This window comes from Sciurus vulgaris (genome assembly GCF_902686455.1).
Source record: "Sciurus vulgaris genome assembly, chromosome: 5".
Lineage (NCBI taxonomy): Eukaryota > Metazoa > Chordata > Mammalia > Rodentia > Sciuridae > Sciurus > Sciurus vulgaris.
This window is the reverse complement of record NC_136465.1, coordinates 83,551,026-83,563,167: the sequence shown is the minus strand read 5'-3', so window position 1 is coordinate 83,563,167 and position 12,142 is coordinate 83,551,026. Positions and strand designations below refer to the sequence as shown.

At 36.6% G+C, this 12,142-nt stretch overlaps 1 protein-coding gene across 1 annotated transcript in view; it reads left to right on the top strand.

The window, feature by feature from the left end:
- Positions 1 to 12,142, top strand: part of GUCY2C (guanylate cyclase 2C) — a 67,460-nt gene that overhangs the window by 20,255 nt on the left and 35,063 nt on the right. The window contains exons 9-12 of the mRNA XM_079140036.1: positions 1,238 to 1,323; positions 3,488 to 3,599; positions 9,316 to 9,397; positions 12,031 to 12,136. Of these exons, the coding sequence (XP_078996162.1) occupies positions 1,238 to 1,323; positions 3,488 to 3,599; positions 9,316 to 9,397; positions 12,031 to 12,136 (386 nt within the window). The remainder of the gene's footprint in view (positions 1 to 1,237; positions 1,324 to 3,487; positions 3,600 to 9,315; positions 9,398 to 12,030; positions 12,137 to 12,142) is intronic.

Here is a 12,142-nt window from a genome sequence, read left to right as displayed (position 1 = left end):
CCAAATTCCCACTTGTCATTTTCCAGCTCTTATCTAGAAATTTCCTTTTAAATATTTGTTTTTGGGCTGGGAATATAACTCAATTGGTAGAATGTTTGCCCCACATGAACAAGGCCCTGGGTTCAATTCCCAGCACCACAAAATAAATAAATAAGTAAATATTTGTTTTCTCTAACTTGCCTTTAAAGTCTTACTCTGGTAAACCTTTGTGCAACTGCACAGAGAGTCTTCTGTTGGCTTCAGAGGGCAGAAGATGCCTAGCATTAGATCTGAGGGCTGCACCGGGGTTGTGGCTTATGACAATGATAAGAAGTGACCATTTCACTCCCCTGAAGAAGCAGGGAGGGAGAGAGAATCATTTATTGATCCTTCCACGTGTCCCAAGTTCTACCAGGCACCGAGGTGCATTCTTAATCTTCTCACCTCCATGATCATGGTCAAGCATCCTAATAGCCACTAACACAGACTCAGTCAGCAGACATTTATTTCAGTATAAGTTTAACAACCTACCAGCTTTATGACCCTGATCAGATTACTTAGTATCTCTGAATTCAACCAATAAATTATTTCTTATCAATAAAAGAGGAAATAATAGCAGTTTCTATATCATGGTAGTCTGTGCAGGATGAAATAATGACTTCATTGAAAAGACTTCGCACAGAGATGAATGATAATAAACATGAAATAAATGTTAGATATTTGTTGAACCATGTGAAATTGATTTGATCATTTTTAAAATCCAAACAATCATTTAATAGGTTCATCTTACACAGCTATTATTTCATAGATGAAAAATTGAAACTCAGTAAACTTAAATGAATTTTTTTTTCAATGTCTTCAGATAATAAATAATAGTGAAGGAATTTTGTTCTTTTTACAAATCTAAGTTAGACTGAGTATTGGCTTATACACTATGCTACTAGGTTGGTAAATACTCTTAGCAAAAGTTTGGCACTAATAATTGAGCAATTTATTAACTGATTACATTTAATGCCATCCTAAAATGCAAGGAAAAAGATTTTTCTCTCCAAATGAATAACATCTCCCATAAAAATATCCTTCGGAAATCTCAGGTCAAGAACCAATTCAGGTGCCCTTTGACAAGAACATTAAGGTTAACAACTTTTCAGTAAACTTGAAATAGAGCTATTTGAAATCATTTTAGACTGTCGGTCTCCAACTCGTTTCCAGCAAGAAGTCAACAGTGGCCTCTAAATGCTCTCTGATTTTGCCCTAGGCTATACAGGTCCTGTGACTTTGGATGACTGCGGGGATATTGACAGTACTATGGTGCTTCTGTATGCCTCTGTGGACAGCAAGAAGGTATGTCCGATGGCTTATCAGGAAACACAAGGAGATGCTGTTGCCACTGGGTGAGCAGGCGTAACCTGGAAGAGGGCTGATAGCGAAGCAATTGGAGAAGTTAGCTTAGAATCCGAAGGTAGTTCATTTTAGTTTTATAAGTATACCCACTTGGGGCAGCATTCGTTAAGCATTTTAGACCACAGAAAATTACTCAGATTATCAATTCTTTTTACTTTCCATACGTATGTGTGTGTGAATATATGTATATGAATATATATACACACATGCATACATATATATATTTAAAACCATCTATAGATTAATATAAGGATCTGCATATTCATGGAATATCAATGAGAAGATAATAAGTCTCTCCCCAGAATTATTTATTCATTTTCACTACTCAAGATTTCTGTGAGCTAGTCTCTGTTCTCTCCATCTGAACTCCCAGGAAAATCATGACCTGTGCATTCCTTGGGCATACATATTCAGCCCCTAATGTTTTGCCTTTATTTACATTATATATTTCTTTTTTCCTCACCTATAAAGAAAGGGAGTGGGTTGCCTCAATTCTCCATCTCTCCAGTGCTTAGCTTTTTATCCAGCACCTGGTTGACAGCAGATCAACATTTAATTTAAAAACAAACACCCCACTTTATGTCTTCCGAAGTTGTGTCCATCCAAACTTTGAAAGTCACTGTTTCATCCAACCAAGTGGTCAATAAAACGCTTTTCCCCTCAACAGATCAGGTTCTGATATTATTGGGAATCTAAGAGAAAAAGTCAAACATTTTTTCATTTTCCAGAGTGAACGTTATGACATGCTTTATATTGAGTGTGTGTGTGTGTGTGTGTGTGTGTGTGTGTGTGTGTGTGGTATTAACCTAGCTTTGCAAAAGATATCTATAATTGCAAATGTAAAAAGCTAGAGAAAAAATGTGCAGTTTGAGAAAAGTAAACCAGAAATTTCATAGAAGTCAACAATTTTTAATTACTATATTGAATCTTTAATATAATGCTATTTTTGGAATACAATCCATGGGAATACCTTAAAATTGGATCTGCTCAATTCTTCAGTCACTAATAGGAACTACAAAGATACCTACATCCTCCTCCAAGTTATTTGCTCCTGGGATAATGTCCACATGTCCCACAGAGAAAGGCAGGCAAATATGTGATATCTCAGCCTCAGACAACTTCTCAAAGTGAAAAACTTTGCTCTCCCCACTTATTCTCTCTAAAAGCAAATTTGGTTTAAGTTTTCAATAATCTAATGCTTTCAATTGTATTATGTAACATGTATAGTTGGAAAAACCAGGGATTAATTCTCAGAACAGAGCCATGGAGATGATAGTCCCTTTCAAGGTAGTTTTCAGTACAGACTTCATATTCCATGTCCTAATACATAAGATATTTCCTATCCTCAATGTATGTAATTATATATTTTGCTCTCAAGAGTAAAGTTTTGAAAATGCAAATATTCTGTCTAGAATATGTTGAGGTAATGGCAGTAAATTTAGAAGGATTTTTTTTCCCAACATCTCTTATAAAATGTCTCAATATTTGTAATAATAATTTAAGAATATACCTTTTTATATTTCTTTTAGCAGATTACTTGAAAAATAAATCTTTTATCATAGTAACAAATTAATGTCATGTGTAGGGACCTAATAGGATAGAAGAGATTTGAAAATTATGAAATTGATAGAATTTAAGAAATGTAGAATTATCTCAGGACCCCTTGGCATGTATTAAAGTGGTAAAATGGATTTTAGCTTGGTGGCTTTCTCAAGATGGTTTCCAAAAGCAGCTTAATATTGTGGAAAACACTGGTGACCACGTGTCGTATGACTTGGAGTTGGCCATTTAATTTTTCTTGTCCTCTGTTTTAACATTGATAAAATGAACCATGTGAACTGGTTTTCTAAAGAATCAAAATAACTGTGTTAGGCAGGGGCTAATGGTATAGTGCATGACTGTAAAGAAATATAAAACTAATTGACCCACCTGGAACTTAAATCCATGTTCATGCCATGAACCAATAAACAGATCCTAACTAGTTCCAAGCTTGTTACAACCACCTTGTGCCAGTGAGAAGTATTATTATTAAATGCAAATATCATTGGGCAAAACGGCTGACCTCATCTGTTCATCTTTTTTCTTTTTTTGTGCCCTGACACAGTACAAGGTGCTTTTGACTTATGACACACATACGAATAGTACCACCCCAATGGACACGAACCCCACATTCATCTGGAAGAACCATAAACTTCCTAATGATATTCCAGGCCGGGGTAAGATATTCTGAGTGAATTTCCTTTCCCTGAAATTATTTTTCTGGTAAGAAGAGCAAACTCTATGGTTGATGAGGTTAGTTTATGATTATGATTATTCCAACTAAATTTTCCAGGTTTGTAAATGTGGCCTTTACTTCCCTGAACAATGAATTACATTAGAGTTCTGATTAAGCACTGAAAATACCCCTATTCTAATTTTGCTAGATCCATCTTTAAAAATGTGTTATACCCTTGAACATAAATTATCCCATAGAAATCTAAGTTTGGCAATTGGCAAAAATGAGAGGGAGATGTGTATTTTTACTCCATTTACATTTTACTGCAAAAAGTTCAAAGTATACCTATTTCATCAAGCAATACATACTCTATCAAGCTGAGGTGTGGCTGGTGATTATGGTCCTCCATTATGTCCCCTATTCCTTCCTAGGACATACATTTCAGTTATAGTGAAGGTTACTCACCCAAATCAGATGAGATTCTTTCCATCACGAAAAGCCCTAACATGGCCAGGCTGCACCCAGGCAAGATGCAAGGCAACTTTGTGACATTGATCATCAGTGGGTTGGGCAGAACAGTTATCTCCTGGGCCATAAAGTGTGGGAACATTCTGTTCATGACTGGCTTGGCCAGGGCTTAGCATGATGATCAGTAATTCCATATTGTTAAACCATCTTCAGGAAAAAAATCTTACATTTAGACAAATACACTCAAAGATGAAAAAACAAAGTATAAATATCATTAATACATTTTTTAGAAAATTATGAGACATTCGTAAGTAGAGCATCATGCAACCAATTAAAATAATTATTTGTAGGATTGGGGATATAGCTCAGTTGGTAGAGTGCTTGCCTCAAAAGCACAAAACCCTGGGTTCAATTCTCAGCACTGCAAAAAAAAAAAAAAAATTATTTGCAGAGAATTTTAAATGATAGAAAACTTATGATGTTGGGATCCTAACTTTGTTAAACAATGTTCAGAAATGGTGGCACATACCTGTAATCTCAACGATTTGGGAGTCTGAGGCAGGAGGATATCAAGTTCAAAACCAGCCTCAGCAACTTAGCAAGGCCCTAAGCAACTTAGTGAGATCCTGTTTAAAAATAAAACATAAAAAAAAAAAAAAAAGGCTGGGGATGTGGCTCAGTGTTTAAACACCCTTGGGTTCAATCCCAGGTGTTAAGAAAAAGAGAAGAAAAGAAAAGGAAAGAAAAGGAGGGAGGAAGGAAGATGATTGTAAAGAAACAGGCTAAAATTTTAACAGTGGTAACTACAGAGTAGAATCCTGGAAGATATATATTTTTCTTTTTTAATATTTTTCAGAATTTTCAGTTTTTTCCACTGACTATATTTGTTTGTTATTAAAAGCATTAAAAATTATAAGCTAAAAATATGTCTAACCCAGCCCTGCTCTGGAGCCAGAAATTCTAAAAGTTTGATCTACCTTAGGGGGATCATTTCTGCTTCACTGGGCTTGCTTATGTCAAAGCTGTAATGTTCTAGTTCTCTTTCACTGCATCAGTCAATTTTGGTCCAAAATCATTCCTGTGGTTTATTCAAGACATTAGCAGTTGACTAGAGTACAAAAGGAAGGGTGGGGATTATATTCTTTTAAACAACAAACAGTTCAGAACTGTTGTCATTCCTTTGTGAATCTGGTTTTTCTTTAATAGGCTTGCTTTATTGTCCTAGAACCATCTTCAAGCTTCCTACTTTGAAACCAAACATAACTTTCTAAATAGCTCTCTTTTTTCACGCGCTTCTGAAACTCTCTACTTCTTCCTTTTGTAATCTTGAGTTAAAATTATTATTTTCTTTCTCCTAATTACAGTTCTCTGTGACAATGTTGTTTGTAATTTTTGTATGGTTTTTAGAAGTGTTTAAGTCTTCAGCTATTTAATAGATGGATTGTGATTTTTAAAGTGTTAAACTTCTCAAAAAATAATTTTTGAGAGCTCTCATTATTTACTTAAAAGAGATCACATGAAATATTCATATTATAGAGCACAGAGGCATTATGTTATCCTGGGCAACTTCACATCATCTTCAGTTAACTAGAAAACTGAGCCAGAGCTTTCCATTACTTCCCTGTTACTACATTTAGTATTACACCTTACAAGTAAAGTATACAAATAGTCAAATTGTATACAAATAAAGAATGCATGCTTGGCTTTTTTTCTGTGTACACTACTGCCAACCAATTAGAGTATTTCATCTAGATATCATACCATCATTGTCTGGTTATTCATTTAAGGAAGATTTAGTTAGTGCCAGACCATGTCCCAAGCACCTGTGATACAACAACGTGGAGGATGCAGATCTGGTTCTAGCCCCATCAGAGCCCTGGTCATCTGCTTCCTGGATTATAGCAACATCCAACTGCCTTCCTGCTTCAGTGTCCCACCTCCAAGGCAACCCGTCACATCACTGCACTGTTGCCAACACTTCTACTGGCAGCTCTCTACCTGCAGAACAAAGTCCAAATGACTGCATAGAGCATAATATGTCCATGACCTTCCTATTTTTCCAGCCATATCTTTTCTCTTAACTTGAAAATCCCTTCCCCACTCTCAGCTTCCTCCTACCTCTTTAAAGGAAGGTCATATGAATTTGTGCCCCTGTGTCCTTGTTCATGCTAGTCCCTCTGTCTAGAATTTATTACTCTCCCATTCAACTGGCAAACATTTACTCATTTCAAGATGTAACTTTAATCTCACTTTTCCTAAGCTTTTTCTTAGCTTCCTTCCCAGGAGGTTATTAATCTTATTTATCTTGCTCTTACCCTACCTGACTCCTGGCATTCATATTTATTTACATGACTTTTTATATTTTTAAAAGGTAGGGTCCATTATTTATTCCTGTCCCCCCCCACCACCACCCCCATCCCAACAAAGTGCCTTGAAATCAATGAAAGACAACATGCGATAACTGTATTTCTACTTTGGACTCCAGCACTAATTTACACTGTGTTAATTTCAGTCATTTTACTTCTCTTCTCGAAGTTGTTTCTTCCTCTGTTGTAATAGGAGGCTTAGGGTTTCGTTTAATGATAGTGTCATATGACCTTGCAGTTTTAATGTAATTCTGCTTTCCTAGGGAACAGATAAATAGGATGTAATAACCACAGCAGCCACAGGAAGGCAGCAAAAGCTTAACCTTAGAACTACGGTGGCCCTGACACGCCTAACAAGCAAAACTAAAAAGCTTGTAGAATTTTAAACTATATTAAATAGTATATGGCATATTTAAATACTATGTGTAAATGACATAATTACATCTAATACAGTGACATGTTCATACTTCTGGAGCCAGATGGGGCAGATGAGTCCCCCACATTCTCTCCAATTCATGTGTTAGTCCAGGGAATGTACAGTAGACTGCTGAGTGCAATCATCTGCACTGTTGGAACTGTATTTCTTATACTTGCTCTTGTTTTTTGTCTGGTGTGATAGAAGTGGGAGTAGTAATGGTAGTGATGGAAGTGGTGATTGTAGTGACAAACGACCATCACCAAAGATAAATGTGCCCATAATGTTACCTCATCTCCAAGGTATGAGTTTATTTCTGCCCAGGTGAGAGAAATCCACAACTCACATTTGAAAATGTCCTGTTAGCACACAACAGGTAGTCAGAGGCAGCTATATTTTTGGAAAGCTTAAACCTTTCAGATGCACTCATTATAGAACAGGGCTGCAGTATTTAACCCCACAATAAGCACCCTCCTTCAGAAAAAGAAAAAAAGGATTAGTTCATTAGGACATAGTGTGATGGCACAAAAATATTATAAAATGCATGCAATATGTAACCAAAGTCTAACAGCATACCAGTTTTTTACATGAATTTATGTATTTTAGTATCTGGAAAGGGTTCCTTTCCCCTGCCTCTTCTCAGACAGTAAGATGAGCAGGGTCAAACTTTTATTCGATTATTGTTTTTCATTCAGTCATTTTCAATTGACATTTTGCCAGGTCCCAGGCCTGCTGTGTGCTAAAGGTACAGGATCATATAAGTAGTTCATGGACTTTATGTCATGGTGCCATGACAGAAGACAGCAGGGAGTGGCGCTACTTTAATAGAGAGATCTTGATGTTTCCTCTGCAGGGCACTTTCATTAATTATGTTTTTAGCAAAGAAAAGTTCTTACATGTGATTTTTCAGTCCAGTAGAAGAGATGTTCGTAGTGGAAAGTGAGCATGCCTAGTCCCACCTCTGTGTGTCCCTAGTCTCTCAATTCTTCAGTATATTTCTAAATAACATTTTTCTTGATTTAAAACTTTAGATTTTATCTATCTTCGGTGACTTAAGATTTAATTCTTCTTCACTAGCCTTCTCATTTCTCAATACAATCTTTTTGGTCAGTATATTTATTAGGTGCATTTAATTAGTATACTCCGAGTTTCTAGTGTTGTTCAGTCAACCGTAAAGTGTCTTGCTCCCCAACTTTGTGAGATAAAGCTGTAAGTGCCCCGATCATTCCTTCTACCTCCTTTCCATCTCCCAAACTCTCCTGCATTTTTCTTTATCAAGGTTGTTAATATTTATTTGGCAATCATATCATAGTCCTTTGGTCCTTACCTATAAGTTGATTCTATAAATTGAAGTAAGAAAACATTTTCATCATTATCATGATGTAAATATTTATGCAAAGCTAAACATATGCTGTGATAACATTTATTTATTTATGATTCCAAAACTTCTCTTTTATATCACACAAAAGAAAAAGGATTGTCTCTCCTTTTTTAAAATACTCAAAATCAGGCTGCATTTTACTTTGTTTCATTTTTGGACTATGCCCTTCTTGAATATTTTCACCAGAGAATTTGTGGTTGGATCCCTCCATCCTCTCTTTCTTTCCTTCCTTCCTTCCTTCTTTCCTTCCTTCCTTCCTTCCTTCTTTTTCTCTCTCTTTATATAGAAAGTATTGTGTCTTCGCCATATTTCTGTTATTTTTCAGCTTCATACACAATTCTATTTCTTGGAATCCATTCCATTTTGAACCCACTAACTTCCTTTTCCAACAGGGGTGCACTGTGGCCCATGCGAGCCATGATTCCCCTATACGGTTTCATAATGGCGGTCCTTCTCCACCTGGGCGTAGGCCATCACATTCTCAGACTCTACCTCAGTGCTTCCTGGGGTTGTATCCACATTTTCCTGAATTCCACTAACTCTTCTGAGAGTCTCTCAATTCACTCCATACACTAGTGTTCCAATAACAAAAATCACATTCCTGACTTCCCTCAATAACTTGGAGAGTTTGGAAAGAACCATGCAACACTGTCATTTAACATTCTGCACTGACTCTTCTTCCAACATGTGTTCTGCATTTAAAAAATAACTGTCTATTTCTTCCTCTTTGAAACCTTGCTGGGTATATTGGTTTCAAGGACAGCAGGTGGGCTTCTACCACCACAATTATTTGTGTGCTGGAAACCACTTTATGTTCCTATAGCAGTTTGGTTATTTCTGTTAGAGATAAAAGAGAAATATAGGCTTCAAGGAGAGTTGAAATCAAACTGTTTTCCCTGGGCACATGCCAGACAGCATTTTTCAGAGACTGGGACACAAGGCCATATATTACCAAGAAACAATTAATAAAAAAGAAATGTTTTTCAAAAGGGCTTTCTCTGTCCCTTTCCCCACTAGAATCTTTGAGATGCTTTTGTTCCCTTCTCAAGGATCCCGCTAATGCATCGTCCACTCTTTGCTGCCATAGGCCCTCAGGTCCTGATGATTGCTGTCTTCACACTCACGGGGACTGTGGTGCTGCTCCTGGTCATCGCTCTCCTGGTGCTGAGGTATCTCCCCTCCTTGCTATAGTGCTCCTCATTCAGAGGAGGAGGGAGGCAAGGTCTGACTCTGCTGCTCACACACGCTCACAAAGAGGTCTCCAGACAGACCTAAGATCATGAAGGCATTCTGCATCAACTACATCAGGGCAGAATATTCCCTGGGGGGGCAGATTAAAGCTTTGGAGTCAGACACCTGAATTTAGACCCCAGTTCCATGATTTACCAGTTATGAGGTCTCAAGCATGTTACTTAACAACTTAAATTACTTAGCTTCAGTTTCTTCCTATGAGCTGTCATGAAAATTAAAAATGGGTCATGTATGCAGAGTGCCATGTAATAAGCATTATGTAAATGAAAACTAGCTGTTCTCACAGTTTTATTGGTATATTGTGGGAAATTTCAAAATCATCATACTACATAATATTTAGGCTGCTAGAGGATTTAGAAACCATCTATTCCAAATTTCCTACTTTAGTATGGGAAAAGAGAAGCCCAGAATCATACCACCAGGTACTGATTTGGTCCAGAAGTAGAACTCAGGCCTCCTGACCAGGTTCCATGATTTCTCCACTTGACTTGGGTATACCATGTGTCTAACTAGGGACATAACATGCACTCAGAAATATTTATTGAATATATAAATGGGTGACTGGGTGCCCAAACTGTCTCTAATTGGTGTATGTCAAACAAAGAACATTCTATCTCTATTGGGTCACCTGCATTTCCTGACTAAGCCAGGTTTTCTTTGTGTATCACACTCTTTAGTCTGAGTGTCAATATACTCTCATAATGTGAATGCCTAATCTGTCACAAGTCAGTTGAAGTTTCTCCCAAGGAAGAGGGCTGTTTTCTTCAATCCAAAGGCAGAATTGCGCTCTTTTAACTGTATTGCTCAGACATATAGGCAATGGACAGTGTGACCATTTAGTCAAGAATGAGCAGAAGCCAAAATTTCCTTCAGAAATCAAGTCCAAATGAGAGTCAGCTGAAGATAGGGACAAATTGTAAGACAAAAGTAACTTTTATTTCCCATTGTCTCTAAGCATGGGAGGCAGAAATAGGGCTTCCTAATGGCCAGAATCTCCATGAGGAGACGTGGCAAACGGGTGTCTTTCATGTAGTTTTCCAACTACATGAAAGAGTTTTTTTTACAAGAAAAGTAGTGAATGGTCTATGAAATCCCTAATCCAATATGAATGACAGTTGACTCTGTTGAGCCCCAAAAGTCTCCAGGGGTGCAGAAATGAAAGCCTGTCAGACTTCAAAGTCTCCAAAGTCTACTTCCCCCAGGTCTCAGGGTCCTACTAATTGGTCAATGATATGCTATTTGTGTATATTTAATAAAGGAATACTCAGAATTGAATGGACATATAGGAGGAGAGTAATGATTGCTGCTTAAGGAGAATCAGACTCAAGCAAGTATAGGAGCTTGCTCGCATTACTAGTATTATAAATTACTAATATTACAAATCAGTTAGGACGTGATATTGAGACAGTAGGCTTCCCACATGTAAAAAAACGAAATTAAAACTACATGAAATAATATATAAAGACTCTGTTTGGTTCAAACAGTTCTTTAAATGTTAAAGACCTACATATGAAAAACTAACTTCAGAACACAGAAGAAATTTAGAAAAAGGCTTTATAATGTCAGGTTAGGAAAGTATGATTTTGTCATTGATTTTAAAAAGTGTAATAGAAGAAAAATATATAAATATGGCCCTAGTAAAATAAAATTTTTTTTCATAAAGTGAGGTTAAAAGAATAAACCGGGAGAAGGTATTTTTAACACAGGGCTTATTTTTCAGAATACATAAAGAACTCACAAAAATTAATAAAATGTTGTACAATAAGGAAAAAATTAGAGAAATTATAGATGATTCTATATAATTCTATGATTCCATATATTCTATAAAGTATGCAGCAAATATTTGAAAAGGTCATCTCTCTAGTAATCAAGGAAATGCAAACTAAAACAAAAATGATACACCACTTCCCATATATCATAAAGGTAAGAAAAAAATTAACAATACTAACTGTTCTCAAGAACATAGGAAAGAAATTGGTGCCACTCCTGTGGGAAGTCATTTTACATTATCTATAAACTTGAAAGTGAGCATTCCCCAAAACTCAAGAATTCTGCCTCATGTGAACTATATACAAGATTCTAACATGTTGCTGCATTGTATCCACACTTTTCCATTTTCTCTGAACATATTTTTCTAAGACATACCTGTGTAAGAGGACCTGACTTTCTTAGAATCTGGTGTACTTCACTGGTGGTTTAAAAATTAACTTTATTGCCTTTTTAAGCCTACCAGTTTTGATTTTTTTTTTTTTCTGTTTTGTTTTGTTCCCTTATTTTTCCATGTCATCAGGCCAGATCCTTTATTATAGTGAAGGATGGGAGGAAGTAAAATAAAACAAAAAGAAAGAACAGAAAGTCCATGAGAACTCCTCCGGGTCTGCTAATGGCCAGCGCTGTCTGGTTTGGGGAACATAAGGGTCTCACCACTGAGCCAGTCTTCCTCACCACCATCTGCCTGAGAAAACCAGGGTCCTGAATTTCTCCTCGTGTTCTGAAACTGAATAGCATGGACACTATTAAAACCTATTGACTGGTTATATTCCTTCTACAGAAAATATAAAAGAGATAATGAACTTCGTCAGAAAAAATGGTCCCACATTCCTCCTGAAAATATCTCTCCTCTGGAGAACAATGAGACCAACCACATCAGCCTGAAGGTAAGG